The 23573-nt window shown below is 42.7% G+C and overlaps 1 protein-coding gene across 1 annotated transcript in view; it reads right to left on the bottom strand.

Annotated features, from left to right (window-relative positions):
* Nucleotides 1–2667: 2667 nt before the first annotated feature.
* The window catches only part of LOC311036623 (signal-induced proliferation-associated 1-like protein 1), a 125197-nt gene continuing 104291 nt past the window's right edge, over nucleotides 2668–23573 (bottom strand). The window contains exons 23-31 of the mRNA XM_084045447.1: nucleotides 19873–20019; nucleotides 18796–19118; nucleotides 16258–16536; nucleotides 14884–15046; nucleotides 13724–13934; nucleotides 12323–12472; nucleotides 8481–8604; nucleotides 7834–7912; nucleotides 2668–7522 (exon numbers count right to left, since the gene is read on the bottom strand). Coding sequence (XP_083901573.1) covers nucleotides 7379–7522; nucleotides 7834–7912; nucleotides 8481–8604; nucleotides 12323–12472; nucleotides 13724–13934; nucleotides 14884–15046; nucleotides 16258–16536; nucleotides 18796–19118; nucleotides 19873–20019 — 1620 coding nt within the window. The 3' untranslated portion in view covers nucleotides 2668–7378. The remainder of the gene's footprint in view (nucleotides 7523–7833; nucleotides 7913–8480; nucleotides 8605–12322; nucleotides 12473–13723; nucleotides 13935–14883; nucleotides 15047–16257; nucleotides 16537–18795; nucleotides 19119–19872; nucleotides 20020–23573) is intronic.

Raw genomic sequence — 23573 nt, forward strand, 5'->3', positions numbered from 1 at the left:
AGCCACGTCGGTCGGTCACATCTGGGAACGATCATCCCGCTTTAATCCAAAGTGTCTGTCAGAGGAGGATACGATAAGCACATGAAATGGTGGCACATCACATACAGTGCATTTCTTAATCTCATTCGGTAAATGTCAAGATGGGGCCTCAGGGTGTGGCGCCGGATGAAATTTTAAATCGACACAAAAGTCCTTCTGTCCTTCTTGCTGTTCTGTTCTGTCTATATACTGTACCAGTGGTTCTCAAAGTGGGGTCCAGGGACTCTCAGGGTTCCTTGGGGGGGTTCTAAATTGACCCTTACAAGTCTGTAACTCTGACGGGGCTGAACTCGTTAACTATGTTTTGTGACAATCTAAATCTGCAAAGTAACTAAAGCTGTCAAATAATTGCAGGGGAGTAAAAGTAAAATATTTGCCTCTGAGATGTAGTGAAGACGTAGAAGTAAAAGTATTGAAAATGGGGAAATACTCCAATAATTCCTCAAAAGTGTACTTAAGTACAATACTTGAGTAAATGTACTTAGTTACTTTACACCACTGTATAGCAGGGGTCTTTGATGTTTTTCAGGCCAAAGACCTCTTGGGTGATAAGAGAGATGAAGCAGGGACCCCCACTATGTTGTATGAAATTTTGTTGCCTAGTAAAATGTCTTTATTTAGAAAGCCTCCCATGCAACTTAAGAGGTTTTCAAATCTAGCTCTAGCTCACCATAGCCTATTTATCTGATTGTCTCATCAATGTCTGTTGACTGTCGAGAGATTTGACTCAAAAGTCAAAACAGTGGAAGTATTCCATTTTCTTTTAAGTGCAGCTTTGACGGCTTCATACAGTAGATTTGTTTGACAGCACTATCATCATCCTCAATTTAGTTTGTTTACAAATTATCCTTGCTAAAAAATATCTTGGATTCATGTTAATGTGTATTTTCAAAATGTTCCTATCACACTCAAATTTGGCAGCTCTCTAGGCCCCTGTTCAAGACCCCTGCTCTGTAGACTGTACATGGAGACACTGCAGTAGATACATGTCAACAATCATTAAAACAAATCATTCTAATGAGCTTTAGCCTACATCTCAAAATATAAATTGAAATCTTTTCTTCAGCTTACTGGGAATTGCTTTGCTTCATTCTTTTACACTGGGCAAGTACGGTGATATGCAGTATTTACAAACACACATCACCAGAGATGAGCTACAATGCTAAGGTGTGCTTGCCTTGGTCTGCTAATGTTGCTAAGCTAGCTGCTGTGATTGGCGTGGCAGCATCAGCTGTGTAACTCGCTGTGTGATTGGTCATTTGTTGATTGGACTTTTGTGGGGGGACTGTGATTGGTGTAGCAGTGTCAGCTGAGCTGTGCAGTTCGCTGTCATTGGTCTACTTTGGGACACATGCAGATGAATCTACTCTAGTGGTTCTCAAAGTGAGTCCCGGGGGACCCCCAGCTGGTACTTGAGGGGGTTCCAGGGGGTCCCCAGCTAAATAAACTCCTAGAGTACTCCTTTTTACACTTTCAGAGTTATGGGGGTCCATGGCCTAATGCAGGGTTCCTTGAGGGGGTTTCAAATGGACCCTTAACAGGTCTGTAACTCTGAGAGTGTACAAATGAAACCAAATGGACCCGTACGGGTCCATTTGGTTCCATTTGTACAGTCTCAGAGTTATGGGGGTCCTTGGAATTAAACAGTTTGAGAACCACTGGCCTAATGCATACCTACAGTAACTGGGGACCCTCGTCCGCAGCCCCCGGCAGGTACACTGACTTGCAGTCAACACCACAATAATCTCTCTGTCAGCACCACTCCCCTAAACGTGCAGTGTTGCTGTTAGTAGGAATAAAGAAGCAGCCGGGAGGAAGTGGACTAAGAAAGGGGAGGAGCCAAACCGAATTCCCGTTTCTACACAAAAAAGGGTGGTGGTGCTGGTGCCCCCAGAGGCAAAAACCTTTTTACCGAATGGGTTCCCAGATCGACACGACGACAGCTATTTTCAACTGCAAGAGGATGTACAGGGCACAGGCACAAGCTACACAGAACACCAACACCAGATGTTGGGGGGGTGGACATAGCCGAGTGGTTAGTGAGCCCGCCTGGGAAGCCAGAGGCTCTAGTTGTCCCAGGTTTTGATTCCAGACCATTAATGTGTCCCTGAGCAAGACTCTTAACCTCTAATTGCTCCCCGAGCAGCTGTAGAAAGGCTGCTCACTGCTCCACGTAGTTATAGGATGGGTAAGTGCACAGGACAATTTTCACTTGTTCTTTTGCAAGTCCCTCAAAAGTCCTAGAGAAAAACTGTCAGCATGAAAACTCACTTAAAAGGTTTCTTGTGACATCTTCAAAGGTAATGTTTAGGCTATTCCATCAGTTATTGACACACATGAATGACTAAGCACTTTGACAACAAATGCAAAAGTTAAACGGTGAGTTAGGGGCGCTGGTAGCCGTAGGCCCGTGCGGTAATGCACCCCTGGGTTCCAGAGACAAAATGGGGGTCTGTGGACTATCAATGGACTTGGACTTTACATAAAAAAAGGTTGAGAACCACCGACACCAGACTAAGGTGACAAGTCTGGATGGAAATCTGGTCTGGAGGCACAGTATACGACAATAACACCTACTGTATCACAAAACGTATTTAAGTCTGTAGCTCGAAAGACCAAAAAGTCAAATTGAACAAAATATCTTTAATAGATATAAACATTTTTTTTGTTTTTTACACATTACATCTCAAAGGAAACAGAAACACATGCCGTCACACTCACACATGTCGAGAAATGAAGGTGCAAGGGCACTCTGTTTAGTGTAAGGCTTATCTTACGCTCCATCGTACAAAGGGTAGTATAGCTTGTAGCTATCAGTAATTTTTTTGGCAAGCGACACCTTAGTACTACAGAGTATAAAGTAGGCATTAACGGGCTGGGGGGGAAGGAGGGGGCATGCCGTGTGCTCATATTGTGTCTCGAGTTTGAGCCTGCGACTCACTTTTACTCATGTCATGACCCCCCCCCCCCCTTGCCTCTTTTTTTCTGTCTGTCTCCCCTGTTGATGTCTGATGGTGTAAAACATTAAAGCCCTGATTTAGGGTCCGTGTCCACAGAAAGCATTTTGGAGGATACGCTTTAGATATCTTCGCCATCGGGCAGAAACCTCCCATCTCCATATTTCAAACTTTGTGTTTTTTTTCGGAAATGAATGCCCTACTTGATCATACTACAGCGTCACACAAAAGCATCAAAAGCAGCAGATCTACAAGCTCGAAACGTGGTGCGAAGCGACGCGTTTTGAGCTTGTCGATCTGCTACTTTTGCTATTTCTGAATTTGGATCGTGAAAAGTAACAGTTTTGGACATATGAGGTTTCCACCCGACAGAGACGATATCATGTCCAGAGGGCCCTATATCTTGCGCGCCGCCTTACCCCCTTATGCCTAAACTTTTTGGGCATTTTTTACTATTTTGAAAAGCATTTAAGAATACTGAAACTAGCTGGAGCTACATCAACACGTTGTGAGCTTGTAGATCGGTTATTTGAACTATTTTAAAAATGTTTTTCAAAAATAGTTTAAAAAATGGCAAAAAGTTAAGGCATAAGGGGTAAGGCGGCGCGCAAGATATGACCCCGAGAGCGCTTAACCACGATACTCTGTGCTGGCCAGAGGAGGAGCACTCCAGCGGGTCATTACAATAGAAATGCATGGCAGGCGGCGTTGGCAGCGACCAAAAAACAAAAAAGCTTTCTCTGGACACATGGCCTCTTATACTGTGTCGCGTGTTGAACGTGGCCGATCTACGAGCCCACGAGCGGATGTGGCGGGCTGTATAGGCTTGTAGATCGGCTATGTTCGCCGCGCGACGCCGTCGAGTGACGAAGCACAAAATCAGAACCTAAAAGCACAACTGCATGAAGAAGAATAGCCAAGTCTTAAAAACAAAAGGAAAAGAAATAAAATAAAATAAAGAAGGTGCAAACTCAGATGAGCATCAGACGTCTCTCTCTTATATATACAGGTTGTACAGTATCAGGGTAGAAAAGGAAACAGTATTGAGGGTTTAAATATGGATCATATCTCATAATATTCCCGCGGTCTCTGATCTAATAAAAAAAAAGAAAAAGGACTGGGCTTGGGAGCAGGCTTAAGCCTGAGGTTTACTTTAGTCGTTCGACGGTGTCGCGCGACGCCGATAGTCGATCTACAAGCTCACAACGAGCTTGTAGATCTGCTATTCACGGCACGAGACACCGTCCTATGACGGACTATTAAGTTAAGCCTACTATATACAACTCTTGAGAGCTGGAATATCAGGGAATTTCGTCAAAAAACGTCTTTACGCGTCGTCCCATTATTGTATATAGTACCGATTCAATCTACAGGGAGCGTTAAGGGTCACATTTCTCTGGTGACAGTCTTTTACCATGCTATGGAGCAGTGGTTCTCAAAGTGGGGTTCAGGGACCCTCAGGGCGTTCCTTGAGGGCGTTCCAAATGGACCCTTACAGGGCTGTAACTCCGAGAGCGTACAAATGGAAATTTGGTTCCATTCGTTCACTCTCAGAGTTATGGGGGTCCTTGAAATAAAAAATAAAAATTGAGAACCATTGCTATGGATGAAGAGGGACATTGGTTCCATGTATCATTTTACATGTTGTCAACACTAGGTGGCACTGTCCAGCAAGTCAGTGCAGTTACAGTTATAGCCACGCCACGGCTGGGACCACAAATCATATTACTCTCAGGACAAAGAATACATAATTATAATTATTAAATTAATTTAGAAGCTTCCTTTCTTTTCTTTTTTTCCCCTCCTCCAGTCAAAATCGGTTTCCAGTTACAGTGTCTCTCCGCACACAGCCATTCCCTCATACAGAAGACTGTATTTGACATTATGTATTTGGCATAATGGCATAGTACTTTGCTCTCTCAATATCATATTCGTCAAAAAAATACTCTGTAATAGAGTGCCCATGTCATAGGTAACAAAATACACCTTAATCATATGTATATATACAAAATACATGTCAATATTTTGATGACGGACCGTTCGTGGTCTTTTATCATTGTTATGGCACCCACATAGTATTTGTTTTCATAATTATATATTTCTCGTCGGCTCTTGACCAGTAGTCCTTTGTGAGTTTTACAGTATTTGCATGAATCCTCTAGACATTATACATTTTTGATACACAAGTACAACTCTTTTTGATTTGAACAACACACAGGCACTTTCACCTCACAGTTATAATAGTATATTCTTTTATCATCTTTTCCAAGGCCCATACGAGGCCGCCTGTGTTTACCCGTCTTCTCCGGGGTTCAAATAAACATCTTCTGTACCCATACTCTACCCACACTTGTTCTCAATGTAGGGTCCAGGGGGTGTCCAAATGGACGTTTGGCTTAACGGGTCTGTAAAGTCAAATTCCTGCTGAGAATTGTACAGTGTCGATTGGGGGGTCCCAAAGATTAAAAATGGTTCCAACTGTAAACTCTCAAGAGTCATCCTCAGACCCGTAAGGGTCCCATTTGGACCCTTGGTGGGGCCCCTGGACCAGACGTTGAGAAACGTGTGCGGTCTCCCATCCTCTCCATTCCGTCTCCAATCTTTTCATTCGTTCCAAAATAGATTGTTTTTCTGATTGAAGGGGGCAAAAGGAAGCACATGGGAGGACACTACATATTCTTACCTTGTTCCTATACAAAAACTCAAAACATTATCTGTTCAGCTACAGCCAGGTGCAGTACCAAGACTTCTGTTATTTATTTAAAGCAGTGGTTCTCAAACCTTTTTAATCTCAAAGATTCTGTTTGTACCCTCTCAGAGTTACAGACCTGTAAGGGTCCATTTGGTTCCATTTGTACACTCTCATAGTTACAGTCCATTTGGGACCCCCTCAAAGAACCCAGAGGCTCCCCTTGGACCCCATTTTGAGAACCGCAATTGAAGCATAATTTAACTTTGGTAGAGGTTTGGGTTGTTTAGTGACTTTGCTATGATGTGACTCTGTGAATATTGAGGGGATATCTTCAATAGTTACATGATTGATTCAAAATGGATAATTCAAAAATATTCTCCCTATTGACTTTGTACAGTGAAACCTGTCTAAGTCGCGCTTTTAGCACACAAACGAACGTCAGCAATGTGGATTCTGCCAAATTGCAAAAGGAAAAAAACTTGAATTAGGAAGAAGATCCAGCAGGTATTCCTCCAAGACTAAATCACCATGTTTGTTACTGCACGTGTAAGAAGCTGCGATAGTACCGTTAATCATTTTAAATGGATGGAGAAAAAAAAAGAAAACACTGGACCGGGTTTTGGAACTTTATACTGTACTCTACACTAGCAGAATCCATTTAGTTCACATTCATTTGTGTGCTAAGATTGTGTCTTTGAGACATGTTTATTAACGCAATGTAATGCGATGTGTGTCAATAGGGAGAATATTTTGCATAATACATTATTTTAATCTACGGAGCAACTAGATTTAAAAAACGCTGAGATATAAAAAATCTCTGCGATATTTGGAGTTGCATCATGGCAAGATTGCACTTTAATTTAGTCATTTGATTTAGGAATTTGAGACCTAATCACAGGGATTAAATGGGACATCATTGACATACTGAACTCCCTAGAGGGAGGGTCCGGGGACCCCCAGGGCCCTTGAGGGTAGTGATAGCTAGGAACCAAATGGACCCTTACAGGTCTGTAACTCAGAGAGTTATGAGGGTCCGTGGCCATAATGCATACGAAACTGGGAGTCCTTGAAATAAATAAAAAGTTTGGGAACCACTGGTTAAGTAAAACTTAAAACTTAAACGTAAATCTTTCTGTCGGTCATGCAGGGACGCCGTACTATCCATCAGATTGGACACAAAGGAGCATCAATTCTCAGCAAATCCCAGGGAAGTGACCTCATGCTCATCACATCTGTCAGAACCACAGCTGTCCAAACTCCTCTCGCTTGACTCCTCATGTTCCATCCAACATCTTTTTAAGTTTCCCACGAAACATCGACTGTACATAACAACAATCCCTCCGTGTCGTCAGAAGAATGGCGAGTTTGTGTTGGCGTCGTTGTAGAAGATCCAAAGTCGCGTGGTCCGCGTCGATAGTACAACGTCTTTTTCCCGCGGCTCGTCGTCCGTGCCGAGGCGGTTCATTCGCGATGGTTTGGATGATGTTGTGTTATTTTATGTCGTCAGGCAGTGTCTAATAATGAGTCCAACATCGAGTCGGGGGTCGCGTCGGCGGCTTTCTCTGTCGGAGGTGTTTGTGTCGGGTTGCGTCTCTTCTCAGTTCATGTAGATGGTGCTGAAGACCCACTCAGTTCATGTCGATGGTGTTAAAGACCCACTCAGTTCATGTCGATGGTGTTGAAGACCCACTCAGTTCATGTCGATGGTGTTGAAGACCCACTCGGTGAACTTCTTCAGTTTGGCCGAGGCGCTGTAGGACTCCTCCTGCAGACGCTGGTTGTCCTCCCGCAAGCTCTGCACCTGGACCGCAAGCGAGGTCTTTGCATCCTTCTCCTGGTGGCGACAAAACGCACACAAATAATGGTTTTCGAGGCCTTTAAAACTCTACGTGTACCACACAGCACTGCTGCAACCTGAATCACACTACCGTAATACAGTATTAACACATTCCCTGCCATTGACGGAGATCTCCGTCATTTCAAATCCAACCGTTGACCGCCATTGACGGAGATCTCCGTCTTTTCAAAAACGAATAGCGGTTCTACAAGCTAATACATGTGTTTTTGAAAGATAGCAGCTGTCTACTGGCTCTAGTCCTTGCAGACATTTTAAAAACAAGGGAATGAAGGTACAAGGTCTCTCACCTTCTTCAAGTCATCTTGTAGCAGCTTCACCATGGACTCCAGCTGGCTCACCTTCCCCATAAGACTGGCTGGGCTCTCACTGTGGGGAGGAATACACCAGAACATTTAAAAACCTGAGCCGAGGCACAGTGGTGCATTTTTTACTTTCCTGGACAATTTCCAATTTTCAGTACTTTGACTCCACTCCACTACATCTCAGAGGCAAATATTGTACTTTTACTCCACAACACTTATTTCAAAACGTTTAGTTACCAGTTACTTTGTAGATTTTGATTATTATTACAAAACATACATTACGCACTTCAGCCCTATATACATTTCGACCATTAAAAAATAGCCGATCTGCAAGCTCACAAAGCGAATCGCGACGCATTGTGAGCGTGTTGATCGGCTATTTTCAAAAAGATTTGTATACATTTGAAAACTTGTGAAATGGGACATTCTGCATAATGAGTACTTTATACTTTTGGTACTTTTAAGTACATTTTGATACCAATATTTTTGTACTTTTACTCAAGTAAATTTTGAATTCCATACTTTTACATGTATTTCTACATTGCAGTATTGATACTTTTACTTAAGTTACAAAAACTGCCAAGGCATAGCAGAGCATCACATCATCTCTGAATCACAGTGAGGTCACCTACCCAGGTGAGGGCTGTCTGTGGGGGGCAGTTTGGGGCTCGGCCTGCTGGGTGCTGGAGGACGAGGCCGCGCTGTCGGCCCTGGAGTTCTCCTCCTCTTGGGCAGCTAGAATCACCAGTCTCTGCTCTGAACACACAGAAAACAAAGACTTTACATTTAGCCAAAGACATCTAAAATGACAGAGATGCGTCAATTTAATCGAAAATAAAAATAATACATTGATAATCAATCATTTTTATCGGTTAATTATCGATCCCTATTTTGGAGAGATCTACAAGCTCACAATGTGTCGTGATGCAACGCGTTATGAGCCTGTAGATTTGTTTATTTTAACAATTTTTGCATGGCACCGTTGTGCGAATAAAATAAAATAGGGTTTAAGTTGTTAAACAAATGTATTTAAATGCACTTCTTCATTGCAGCTCTATTTAAGCACAAGCACAGCCTGGCCATACAAAGGTGGAGTGAGATAATGGAAGAACAGCAGTGCCCTCTTCTGGTTATAATAAAGATGACAATAATGAGTTTGTCAGTTTAACTGTAAAACCCAGCCGGTAGCAGCTGTTGTAATGCTTGTACTGTAATGCTTGTAAGGAAGAATATAAGTCAGGGCATGCAAGGTAATAGATAAAATACGGTAGTCAAGTAATGCATAAAAAAGTCAGATAAAATAAGGATAAGACAGTACGTAAGTTTAAGTAAAAGTACTTATAGTGACAGATTAGTTACTACTAAGTAATTAGTAGTAGTAGTGCAGGCAAATAATGTGGTTCTCATTTCCTGTACATTTTCCTGCCCCGAAAACCACAACATGAATCAATCAATGAGGACCTGGGGGCGAACATTCAGTGAAAATAGCCCACCTACAAGCTCCTACATTAAAGTAATAGTACCTCAAAATTGTACTTAAGTACGGTACTTGCGTAAATGCACTTAGTTACTTTACACCACTGTTAGTTAGTATAGACAGAAAGCCCAAAAAGCCAGCACCTTCAAACGTTGCTATTCGGCTGCTGTCAACAACAGTGTATCGTTGCTGTCGGGCAGACAACTCTTATCTCCATGTATGTACTAACCTTTTGTGCTTTTTCGTAAATCAACGCCCTACTTGAGCACACTAGCGTCACACAAAAACATCAAAAGTAGCAGATCTGCAAGCTCAAAACGCGGCGCGAAGCGATGCGTTTTGAGCTTGCAGATCTGCTACTTTTGATGTTTTTGAATTGTAATCCTGAAAAGTAACAGTTTTGGACATGCTAGGTTTCTACCCGAACAGAGACGATATGCGAAAAAAAACACAGAGAAATACTAGAATAACAAACACAGAAAAACAGAGAGCGGTACAGGATCAATCAATAATAACACAGCGTGAACACGGATAGAGAACTGAGGGATTATAAGACAGAAGCGCGGCTCTCTCCGTTGCTTCTGGACAGATAACAAGCTGTTATTTTGGTATACAGTAGAATCTAGCCAACAGTTTGGCTGGGTTCACTGAAGCCCTTAGTGCTAGCAGATTTAGAACAATGCACAGGGATTGTTCTGTGGTTTATTATATTCTGGACAATTTGATTGTATTGTTGTTGTTACCACCACGCAGCAGCAGTGTGCTTGTATTGTATTGTTTGCATTGTGTTGTGTGGTAGTGTGATGATTTTAAATGGTAAATGGTGCATTTATATAGCGTCTTTATCCAAGGCTCTTTTCAACATTTTCCCCCATTCTCACACACACACACACACACACACACACACCGATGGCAGAGGAAACCATGCAAGGCTGCTTTTTTCCGCTGCTTTCGTTAGCCTCGTTAGTCACGAATATTTTTATGGTTTTCAGGAAAGAAGAAACAAAAAAATCATCAAATAATTTTGTCTAAGTCATGTTTATCTGCCTTTATTTATATCTGCTTACGGTAACTCTACTCCTACTCCTAATAACACTGCTGCTTCACCCTGCCTTATGCCTACACCATTTCTGCCTAAGTCAAAAAGTTGTCTTAAAAGCACTTTCTGCCTAAGTCAACCTGAGGGACAGTGAGAGAGGGAGTGAGAGACCCCACCCCACCCCGATCTATGTGCACGGGTGCAATGCTCACTGGACGGCCTTGCACGCCATGCCGGAACCTATTTGACCAGGAGCACACGCAGGCACACGCATAGATTTAAAACTACTTTAATTCGCACCTCAACAAAGTTTTCAAAGGCTCCGGACTCACACCTAGCGAATTAACATAGGAATAAGCCTAGATGCATATCAATTGTCCATTGTGTGAGACTTGCAGTGTAGGTGTTAAGCGACGTGCGCGTCACGTCATTGAAATAGAGTGCAAGAACATACCAAATGAGCATTGCATGCCTGTCTGTGTGTGTGTGTGTGTGTGTGTGTGTGTGTGTGTGTGTGTGTGTGTGTGTGTGTGTGTGTGTGTGTGTGTGTGTGTGTGTGTGTGTGTGTGTGTGTGTGTGTGTGTGTGTGTGACAGAGAGAGAAAGAGAGAAAGGTAGAGAGAGAGTTGAGCAGTCAATTGTCATTAATCCATTAAGATCGGGAGCGCACCTGTGTCATTTTAGATTCTTTGGCTATTCAAAAATAGCTTTTGGCTATTCAAAAATAGCAGATATACAAGCTCATAGCGCGGCACTCGGCGCCGCGCTACGAGCTTGTAGATCTGCTTTTTTGTGCAAATCTTTAAATATACACAGTATTTGTTAAAGCGAACATTTGTAAATATTTTGTTCCAGGGACCCCCAGAAGCAAATATTTGAGTTACAAATGTTCGCTTAAAAAAAAAAATATATATATATATATATATATAGATTCAAAAATGTGCACACATTTTCACGATTTTGCAAAAAAATAGCATATCTACAAGCTCATGAGCTTGTATATCTGCTATTTTTTAATAGCCAAGGACATCTTAAAATGACCCAGATGCGTTCCGGGTCTTAATGGGTTAATATTGGATAACGTTCAGGAACATGTACATGAAGTACAAAGCACTACAGAGAGTGGTTGGGACAGCTCAGTGCATGGTAGGAGGTGAGCTTCCCTCCCTCCAGGATATGCATGAGAAACACAGTCACACATCATCAAACACTCTCATCACAGCCATCTGTTCTAGGGCTGCAAACTATACATTATGTTGTTGCTGTCGGTGCAGAAACCTCTTATCTCCATATTCTAACTTTTTGTGTTTTAAACTTTTTTTCGTAAAATAACGCCCTACTTGATCATACTAACAGCGTCACACAAAAGCATCAAAAGTAGCACATCCACAAGCTCGAAAACCGCACCGCGTTTCGAGCTTGTAGATCTGATACTTTTGCCATTTTTTAATTTGAATCCTGAAAAGCAATTTTGGACATATATCTCTAGGTCCAAAACTGTTACGTTTCAGGATTCAAAAACATTCAAAAACAGCAAAAGTGTGCAAGCCCTGTGCAACTTTTGATAACGAAGCCTAAAAGGCCAAACAGAAATAAAACATGTATTCATAATGTTCAATGCCAAAAACACAATAAACAGTGTGGTTGATGGTGGTGGTATACAGTACGGTAGCCTGGCGTACCCAGACTATATCACTCCGTGGATATGAGTCTGGTGCTTCTATGAGGAAGTTTTTTTTCCAAGGGGGCGGGATCAAAACAATGACTCTCGACGCAATTGGTTAGACCTACAAACCAACTACCAATTACAGTCTCCCATATTTGAATACTGGTCACCCCCGTCTTCTGGAGCAGGAAATGGATTCTCTATGGAGCGGTGCCAGACCCAAATCGCCGAGTGCATTTTTTTTTTTGCACTGGCAGATTCGTCTGGTCCCAGGCTAGGTATACGGTACTTACCCTCGAAGGCCTTGGCAGCGTCCACCAGGTGTGCCCAGTCCAGCGGGCCGTCAGAGCCGGTGCCGGGCAGGGGCATGAGGCCGGGGTCCTGCAGCTGCTGCTGCTGCCTCCTCCTCTCCTGCTCCGAGCTGTCAGGAGCCGACAGGTCTCCTGGTGGGACACAATGCACACACATGGATTAAAACTAAATAAAATCTCGCAGACACATCGAGAGCTTGTAAATCGGCTATTTACGCTGCCTAACATGATTCCATACCTAGTGGTTAGAGTGTCCGCCCTGAGACTGGGAGGTCGGGGTTCAATTCCCGGCTGGGTCATACCAAGGACTCTAATAATGGGACCCAGTGCCTCCCTGCTTGGCACACAGCATCAACGGTTGGATTGGGGGGGTAACTCCCTGCTACATACTATAGCGTCATGTCCAGAGGGTGTACTTATACATCAAGCTGCTAGTGATGTGTTGTTCATGATCGATTCGTTCAAAAGAACTAGTTCATTTGCCATGAACGTGAACGATCTCGTTCACTTTCTGAAACTGTTACGTTCACGCGCAACGTAAAAAAAAACGCTCCCGCGGTGGTGTTTTACACACATTATAAAAGATACATTAACCACTTTAGCCCTATTTTATACCTAGGCTATTTGAAAATAGCAGATCTACAAGCTCACAACGCGTCGCATCGCGACGCGTTGTGAGCTTGTAGATCGGCTATTTTCAAATATGTTAGTACTTTTACTTTTGGTACTTTAAGTATATTTTGATGCCAATACTTTTGAACACTAGAAAATAGCGCTACTGAACGAGAACGTGAACGAATCATTTGAACGAATCATTGCCGTGAACGTGAACTAAATCGTTCGTTCACTGAAATGAACGTTTTTTCCCACCACTACAAGCTGCCTCACGCTACAGAAACAGGAGATAGGCTCATGCCCTATGGGCCTCGGCAAGGCTTGATTCCATAGAAGACATGCTGGCTTCTATGGAATCCAAATGACTGACATCAGCCTGAGATGTCTGAGAACTTTAATCCATGATGCAGACAAGCTGTACGATGGCAAGGTGGTAGAAAGTAACTCAGTGCATCTACTTATGTACTGTTAACTTTAGTACACGTTTGAGGTACTTTTGCTTAAAATTGAGTATTCTAATTATTTTGATATTTCATACTTCTCAGAGGCAAATATTGCACTTTTGACTCCACCAGAATGACTTTACAGATTTAGATAATGAATGAATTTCTATCCAAAAAAGAAATTGCCCATCTACAAGTTCACAACACGTTGTGATGTGACAAAGTAAAGCATACATTTTACGTAAAGTTCAAATACAGAGAAACAATGTTTCTGTCACACGGTATCGGAGGTGGGTGGGCTGGTGGGTGGGGGAGGGGGGCTCACCCAGGGATTTGTGCGAGGGTCTGCGGCTGGGTCCCTTGCGGGCGGTGGGGGAGCGAGGCATGGTGGAGCAGCTGAACAGCAGGTCGGCGTGGGGGGCGTGGTCCCGCGTGGCGCTGCAGAACGACGGCTCCCGCTGGCCGCTGTAGATGCTCTCGTCGGACAGCGTTCTCTGGATGGACCGCCGGCTGGCCGCGGACGTCGGGAACATAGGCTTTGGAGACAGAGACGACAAGAGACAACATGAGTGGGGTGGGGGGGCAGGGTTATTTAAAAGGCAAAAAAAAACACAATCGCCATATACAATCTATCATTTTGTTGCTGTTGTGCAGAAACCTATTTTAACTTTTTGTGTTTTTTTTGCAAATGAACACCCGGCCTAATTGATCATACAAGAGCAGTGGTTTTCAACCTTTTTCATGCCAGGGACCCCTACATTTGGCCGCGGACCACCATCTGAAAATGTTTTGTGCAAGGGACCCCCAGAAGCAAAGATTTGAGTTAAACATGTTCTCTTTGAAAAATTAATATATTAAAAGATTTGCACACATTTTCAAGATTTTTCAAAAATAGCAGATCTACAAGCGCACTCGGTGCCGCGCTATGAGCTTGTATATCTGCTATTTTTGAATAGCCAAAGCTAAGTGGTTAAAATGATTCTGAGGCTATGTGAACTAATTTAGCTGGGGACCCCCTGGTAGCCCCCCAAGGACCACTTGTGGTCCCCGGACCACTGGTTGAAAACCACTGTACTAGAGCGTCACGCAAAAGCATCAAAAGTAGAAGATCCGCAAGCTCGAAAGGCGGCGCTACGTTTGCTTTTGCTACTTTTGAATTAGAATTCTGAAAAGTAACAGTTTTGGACCATTACAGTATGAGGTTTCCACCCGACATAGACGATATCATCGTCTATATGTCGATCTATCATTTACTAAAACAGTGATGGCTTGAATACAAGGAGGGATTTTCGTTTTTCTATGACATTCCTTTACAGGTGAATAAAGAATAAAAAAAATAAGAAAATACTTGATGACTTGATGACTTAAATAGGCAGCCTGAGCTTACAACCATTATTTGATACTTTGGCTATTTTTGAAAAATCTTGAACATTTTGAATACATTTTTTTGAAACAATATTTTTTAACCCAAATCTCAGTCAGTACCTTGTCCTCCTTGGCAGTGGGTGGAGGGCTGTCCAGTGTAATGAGCTTCTTCAGGTCCTCCTCCAGACTGGACTTGGGGGCCTGGCGCTGGGGGGACTGGGAGCCCCTCAGGTTGGCTCTGAGCTGGGGCTGACCGCCCAGCAGACCGTCACTCTGGTGACGCCTGAGAGAAGAGAGAGGCAAGGAGACCCACCGCTATGTTAGTAGGGCTGTGACCGTTACACCATTTCAGCTGACGATTAGCTGTCGAACAGATAAGTGCGATTTAACGATTTCGTTGTTGTTTTTGCCATTGAACTTTCGGAACATTATGAATAAAAATGACATTTCTGTTTGGCCTTTTAGGCTTCATAATCAAAAAACAAATATGACAAACTTGAGTATATAAAGACATTACTGACATATTTAATAATTATATGCTTGAATTCTTTTTTTAAATGATAGCGGAAATAGTAAGCTTGTAGATCTGCTATTTCTGCTATTTTTGGAAAATGTCTGAAAATATATTTTAGAAATTCAACATGGAAACGATTATGACAATTAAGCAAAAATAATTTAGATTTTCTCAAATAATTGTGATTATGTAATAATTGTGACAGGCCTTTATGTTAGACAAGACTAGTTTGTTTGTATAGCATTATAGCGTTCACAAAACGCTTATAATAAGCGGACATAGCGACACTACAGCTAATGTTGCATGTTGCGATCAATACTCGTCAACACCACAGGGCGGCAGTGTTGTCCAATTTAAATACCAAAGTGCAGTAAGAGGTCAGTAGGTAAAGCCTCTGCTGCTCAATATTCATTCAAGCTCTTTCCTCCACTCTGTCAAACATCAACACCTGACCCAGCAGGGAGCATTTCTACACAGAGTCACAACTCTTCTCACAACACCTGAGCCCAGCAGGGAGCATTTCTACACAGAGTCACAACTCTTCTCACAACACCCAGCACAGCAGGACGCATGGGTTAAACATTCACAGATGCTGTATGTTAAATAAAACACCTCATACTCAGTGGTGGAAAGTAACTCAGTACAAGTTTGTGGATTTTTCATACTTTTACTACAGTGTAGTAGAACTAGTAACTACACTACAACTATGAGGCAAATATTTTACTTTTGTACGCGTCTATTCCGGGACTTGTCAGAATCTAGTTGTATAAAAACATCCCGTTATAGTTTTATAAAACTAGATTCTGTCCCGGTAAATACGCGCTGTGATTGGCCAGTAGTCAGGAAGCTTGCCTTCTCCAAAATGGCGCACGAGAATATAGACGCCTCAGCAGAGCCGGAAGAGGCGTCTACCTTTATATGTCCCTCCCTCTCTCTCTCTCTCTCTCTCTCTCTCTCTCTCTCTGTGTGGTGATATTTACTTGCGCGTGTTGCCAAAGTCCACGGAGTTGACGGTGCCGCCGGGCTTCCTCCAGCCTATCAGGAACTTGGACGTGGCCCCCTGGCGTGGGTAGAAGCTCTTCTGTCCTCCCCCCGGAGACAGCGAGCCCTGGGACGTCTGGGACGTGGTGGGGGAGGTGGCGGCGGCCCCCCCAGCCCCCGTCCCGGTGGTGGTGATGGCCTCCTCCTGGGGGGAGCTGGAGCTGCAGCCCCCCCCCTGGCCCCCCATGGGGCTGCCGGAGTGGCCGGAGCTCAGGGTGCTGCATGGGGACACACAGGCATACGTAGATGGATGGATGGATGGACACGACAGAAGGAAAGTTAGAGATATGTTTTATTAGATTATTTATGTCTTTAAAGCAGTGCTTGTCAAAAAATTTTTCATGTATTTGGCCTTGGACCGAAAAGTTTTTCAGACCCCACGGGGGTCTCCAAATTATTCTTTTTTGGGGGGGGGTCCCCAGATGACAGTTAAATGATAAATTTAAAACCTTTTTAATACGTTAAGAAAAAAAAAACACCATTACTGCAGGAACAAACAAAAAAAATCTCAAACATTGGCCAACATAATTGTCAAATAATATAAGAAAGAGGCCAAAATAGCCGATCTACAAGCTTGTAGATCGGCTATTTTCACAATATGTATCTGTGGAACCGAGTCAAACTAAATGCAATGCCTCAACTCCTACAATTCAAGTGCTTATCAGGGTGGGAGGTGGCCAGTTCAAATATGATGGGGGGTCGTGGCCTGAAAAGGTTGAGAACCACTGCTATATGGAATCAATGACACTGTATGGAATCAACTCTTTGTTGATTCCATCCAACTGTTTGTGTAGATGAGTCCAACACATGAATTCATAAATGAAAGATAAGACGGTCTGTCCTTGGGACTTTCCTTCATTCTTAACTCTTCCAAACAATATTTTCCCACAGCTTGACATGAAAGCTCTGCTATTTTTTCAAACGGCAAAGTTATGTTTGTGTGTGTGTGCGCTATAAACAAAGTTGCCAGTGTACAGTTCTGATGAGTTATTTATTTCTGGCCCAGTGAAGAGGAGAGGGAGGAAGGCTGATTCTGCATTCCTACCAACTTCAAGAGCTGCCACACACACACACACACACACACACACACACACACACACCTACCTCTCCCCTTTATAGAGTCCAAACCGCAGTGCTTTGGACTCTTCCCACCTGGGGAACGGTACGGGATATATGTGGACCACAATGCATCACTGTCTGTTTAATGAAACATTGATACGCCAGCACAAAGTCCTTGGCTGCAATAAGCACCTGGAATCTAATAGAGCAGTTGCTTCTCAAAACTTTTGAATTTCATAGGACCCCCAGTTCGGTATGCATTAGGACCACGGACCCCCATAACTCTGGAGAGTGTACGAAATTGAACCAAATGGACCCGTGTACAGGCCGATTTGGTTCCATTCGTATACTCTCAGTGTTAAGAAGGCTCTCCACCGCACCGATGTCGGCGGCGGTGGTAAGTGTTGGAAAGCGTCTGTTGACGAAAATATGCCGTGAAATGGGCGGTGGGTATGCTGTCACGTTGGGTCACAAGTCGTAGGGAAACGTCGGACCGTCGGATAGCATCTGATATTTTTGATGTGTGGCAATGTGTGGCAAATCTTTGAATATATATATATATATATAAAAAATGAAAGATATTTTTGGGGGCTTTTTCTGCCTTTATTGATAGGATAGTGGGCTGACAGGAAATGGGGAGAGAGATGGGGGGGGGTGACACACAGCAAAGGTAGTCGGGATCGGGAGTCGACGCTGCGACAGGCTGTCAAGCTGGATTACCAGTATATGCGGTATCGGTATGCGCCCGGACCGCTAGGCCAGCAGGCATCCCATATACTGTATATATACATTTTTAACTCAAATCTTTGCTTCTGGTGGGGGTCCCTGGAACACAATATTTTGAGATGGGGGGGTCCGTTGGACAAATACATATCATTTTGGGAGGTCCTTGACATGAGAGAACCACTGATGTTATAGCAACATACGTTTGTTTTCAAAAAATCCCCAGAAGCAAAGATTTGAGTTAAAAATGTTCGCTTTAATTAAACATATATAACATTTACACACATTTTTTTTTTTAAATTGCAGATCTATAAGCTCGTAGCGTGGCACTCTGTGCTTGTAGATCTGCTATTTTTGAATAGCTAAAGACATCTAAAATGACACAGATGCGTTCCCGGATCTAAAAATGTTTTTTTTTCTATCGATCAGAAAAAAGTCACCCCATGGAGACGTGAATTCATAGATATTTTTTTTTGTTTTTGTCGCACTCCTAAGGCAACAATTTGATGACCAGTGGTTCCGGTAGGAGACACAAAGGAGACTCTTTGTGTCTCCTATACCGCTCATCAAATTATTGGATTAGGAAAAAATATCCATGAATTCAAGTCTCTGGGGTGGACTAATCGATAGAAACATTTCGGGGGTGAACTATCCCTTTAATCCAATGCTTAATAAATAACCGAGACAGGCCTAACCTGGAGTGGGAGGCTGCGTCGCTGAGGGTGTAGGAGCCGCTGTCGGAGGCCAGGGGGGGGAAGGAGGAGGAGGGGCTCTTGGCCAGGCCCTCGCCGCCTCCCAGAGGGAGGACCAGGGAGTCTGGCGGCGGCGGCGGCGGAGGGGGGGAGGTGTCCGAGGAGGACCTGTGGTGGTGGTGGTGGTCCCCCGGCGCCGGGTCGTCCTGCCAGGACGACGGGGTCTTGTTGTCTTTGGCCCGGCTGAAGGCGCCGGTGGAGGAGGCCGTGCTGCTCTGGGTGGCCGTGAAGGAGCTGGCATCGATGCCGCTGTCGGCCGACGTGCCCTGCAGGGTGGGGATAGGGGGTGTGACAGTTACATGGAGCTGGTAGTTTTTTCTTTTTTTTCATGGCAAGGACCCCTAAATTGATATACATTTGGCTGCGGACCCCCATCTGATTTTTTTTTTGGGTGTCAGGGACCCCCCAGAAGCAAAGATTTTAGTTAAAAATGTTCGCTTAAAAAAATTATAGTCAAAGACGTGCACACATTTTCAAGATTTCTCAAAAATAGCAGATCTACAAGCTCATAGCGCGGCACCGAGTGCCGCGCTATGAGCTTGTAGATCTGCTATTTTTGAATAGCCAAAGCTAAGTGGTTAAAAATGAGGACCCCCTAGTAAAAGTAGTCGATAGAATAATCGCTATTGACCCATTAAAACCGGTTAAGCATCTGTGTCATTTTAGATTTTAACCACTTTAACTTTGGCTACTCAGAAATAGCAGATATACAAGCTCATCGCTTGTAGATATTTTTTTTAAATCATGACATTTTTTGCAATTTTTTATATACATATTTATAACAGTTTTAACTCAAGTTTTTGCTCCTGTGGGGTCCCTGGAACAACATATTTTGAGATGGGGGTCCGTGGCCAAATACATCAAATATTGGGGGTCCTTGACATGAAAAAGTTTGACGACCACCGATATAAAGCAACATAATGTTTTTCAGAAAACTGTCAAGGATTTAGAAGACATTTTTAGAATCGACCTCATATCAGGCCTTAATGGGTTAAGAAGATGAAAGATAGTTAGCCCTACCTGCAGGTATCCATTGAGCTCAGAGTCCAGTCGCACCCGGGACCGCGAGCCCACCTCGTACCACTTGTCATCGCTGTGGGTGGAGCTAGAGGCGTTGCTGGACAGAGTGTTGCTGCTCGATTGGCTGGACGAATAAGGCGCGTCCACCTATCGCAAGAGATTAACTGTAATTACTTTATGAACAATGACGCTTTTAACCAATTCAATACGAGAACGCAACTGTGTAATTTTAGATGTCTTTGGCTATTCAAAAATAGCAGATGAGCTTTGAGCTTGTAGTTCTGCTATTTTTTAAGAAGAAAAAACAGTGAAAATGTGTGCAAATCTTATGCATTTTTAACTAAAATCTTTGCTTCTGGGGGTTCCTGGCACAAAATGTTTTGAGATGTGGGGGTCCGCGCACCGAGTGCCGCGCTATGAGCTTGTATATCTGCTATTTAGCGCATCGACGGCCAACTGGACAAACTAGCAATTGACGCGTTATCGAGTCAACCGCAGTCAAAGAGTTAAACAGATGATGAAACAAATAAAAGTGCCAAAAAAATAACTATGACATAAAAAGTTATTGCTTCCTGGGCTTCAAAAAAAAAATCTAATCTAAGCAACATTTTTGTGTGTGAAATCCCATTGAGATACAAGATCTCTTTTACGAGGGAAAACGTTACAGCCTACTAAACGCATACAAACATTTACGTAAAAAAAAACTGACATTTAAAATATTTTAAGAGTGCAACAGAAAGCAATAATAATATGGTAGATTATAAGCCTATCTTGAAATACAGTCTTCCATAACTTTGAAACGTTGTTTTGGCGCCGTCATACGTCATAGTAACCTTGGAATAAAACATTTTAATAATCCAAAGAAGAAGTGGGAGAAGCTGTATTTAACTTTGCTGCACACTGAAGGCTATGTGGCTGTCTTCTGTCTTCAGCGTAACAACCATATTTAATGAATCAAAATCAGTGTCATGTTTTGAGGCCATGGTGAGGAAAGCTTGAATGAGATGTTAGCACGCTGTGATGACATTAACCCATTCCATCTGGGGAAAGTATAATGTATAATTTTAGATTTTTATAGCTATAACCATTATTTTATACTTTGGGCTATTCAAAAATAGATATACAATGTGTGCAAATCTTAGAATATATATGTTTTTTAAAGCTAACATTTTTAACTCAAATCTTTGCATCTGGGGATTCTACAAATATCTTCTAATCCTTTTTTTTTAAAACGTATGTTGCTATAATATCAGTGGTCCTCAAACCTTTTTCATGTCAAGGACCACCCAAAACGATATGTATTTGTCCACGGACCCCCCTCCCCCCATCTCAAAATATTTGATTCCAGGGACCCCCATATTTGAGTTAAAAATGTATATATTCAAAGATTTGCACACATTGTCACGATTCTTTAAAAAAAAAATAGCAGCTATGAGCTATAGAGCTATAGAGCACCGAAGTCTGACGTAATTTACACATCCTACCTGGCTCGCGGTTTTCCACCCCCGTTCTGAATTCCCATAGACGTTTAATATCGCGTCAAATAAGAACTGTGTTCCAAAAATAAACTAATGATCCCGGCGGTTTGACTCTAATGGATATGAAGCATCAGCTGACGGTGAGAAAACGCTAATATTACTTCCGCCGAATTAGTTACATTTTCGCCAGAAACAGACTGTATCAAATATAAGTAACTGACTATCATAAACGATACAGAACCACCTCCCTGACAATATCGCAGAGACAGTTTGTTTATTTTTGGAACACAATTCTTATATGAGACGATTCTAAGATGACCCAATGTTATTCTCCATAGAGACATTACCTTACGAACCAGGGGATGAACGAGTGACGTCAGGACTTCTGTACTCTATTTTTGAATAGCCAAAGAAATCTAAAGTGACACAGATAGCTTTCCCGGATTGAATGGGTTAAATGTGTTGATTTGATTTGTACAACTCTGTGATTGGTGTCACCAGTCTGTCATGAAAAAAAAAGCTGACAGCCAAACAGCCTGCGTTGAATGTCTCAAAAAATAAAAGCGCAGCGTTGGAAATTCTGTGAACTTCAAAAATAGAGCACACATCCACGGCCCACTCAGATTGGGCTCGTCGTCGTGACCCACTCTTGACCCACTCTTGACCCTCCGAGTTGAGAACCACTACTTTTAACCACATGAACCCTAACATCCCTCATTCTCGGACGAAAATTCAGCGAAAATAGCAGATCTACAAGCTCAGCTACAGTATTATCAGTAAAGACACGTGGGAATAAAAGGAACGGACCTAGTATAGAGCTCTACTGTGGGTCACTAGGATCATTTAACCACTTAAATCCCATATGATTGAGTGGAGTCAACCTCAGGGCTCTATACCAGTGTCCTTTCTGTTTTCTGTTATTGTGGGGAAAGCTTTCGCTGAAAATAGCCGATTGCGTCGATCTGCTATTTTCAACGAAAGCTTTCCCCACAATACCGACGCTGGGGTTTAAGTGGTTAAATCCTGTACTGTATTATTTACTTGTATTTTGGGCAACCCTAAAAGGCCTTTTACAGCCCGTGTCCTCTTTAATATTTCAAGGGCACAGCGATAGTACACATAGCAAGCAATTCCTTGTTTTTCCGAGGGTTTTTTTTATTCCGTGAATTTTAGCTGATGTTAGGAAAAACCTGTCCTTGTCATGGCTCAGTACGGTACAGTAGCCTCGCTGTCGGGTGGAAACCTTGAATTGATACGTTTTTTTTTTACGGGGGCCGAGTCTTCTCTCCAGGTGCCATTGTTCAGTAAAGCAAGAAAAAGTCACGAAAATCTATTTCTGTCTGAAATTAGTTAATAACACAGCAACACTCGTCACATAACTAGAGTACTGTATGTCTGACATACATATCAGAGCTTAAATTGACATGTAAATATGAAATGAATGCATAAAGTCACGAGATCTTGTCTTTACTTTTCATTTGCTAAATATTTAGAAAACCTACAGACACACAGCCCAATCTACAAGCTCACAACACATCGCGACACATAGTGTGAGCTTGCAGATCTGCTATTCTTGCTACTTTTGCGCAACACCATCGTATGACGAAGTAGGGCATTAAAGGGATAGTTCACCCCCAAAAATTACCTTTTTTTCTATCACCCCATGGAGACTTGAATTCATGGATATTTTTTGTTTTTGTCATATTCCTAAGCCAATAATTTGATGACCGGCAGCGGTTCCGGTAGGAGACACAAAGGAGACTATTTGTGTCTCCTACCGGAACCGCTGTCGGTTGGCTTAGAAATGTGACAAAAACAAAAAGATATCCATGAATTCATTTTTTTTTTGGGTGATCTTTGATTACATAAAAAGTTGGTTGATACAAGTTTTTTTTGCCTGACGATATGTTACTGTATGTGGGGGGGATAAGAATGCTCTGATGGAAAAGCACTCACACATCAGTGAGCAGCAGGGTTGTGACTGCATGGGGATCACAGCGGCCGACCCTTGAGACAACTAAGGGCCCACGTTAACCCTTTCAATCCGGGAACACGTCTCTGTCATTTTAAGATTTCTTTTGGCTATTAAAAAAAAAACAATAAGATATATGAGCTTGTAGGATCTGCAATTTTTGAAAAGATCGTGGAAAATGTGTGCAAATCTTTGAATATATATTTTCTAAAGCAAACGTTTGTAACTCAAATCTTTGCTTCCTGGAATAA

This window comes from Gymnoscopelus microlampas, assembly GCF_963454915.1.
Source record: "Gymnoscopelus microlampas genome assembly, chromosome: 20".
Classification (NCBI taxonomy): Eukaryota; Metazoa; Chordata; class Actinopteri; order Myctophiformes; family Myctophidae; genus Gymnoscopelus; species Gymnoscopelus microlampas.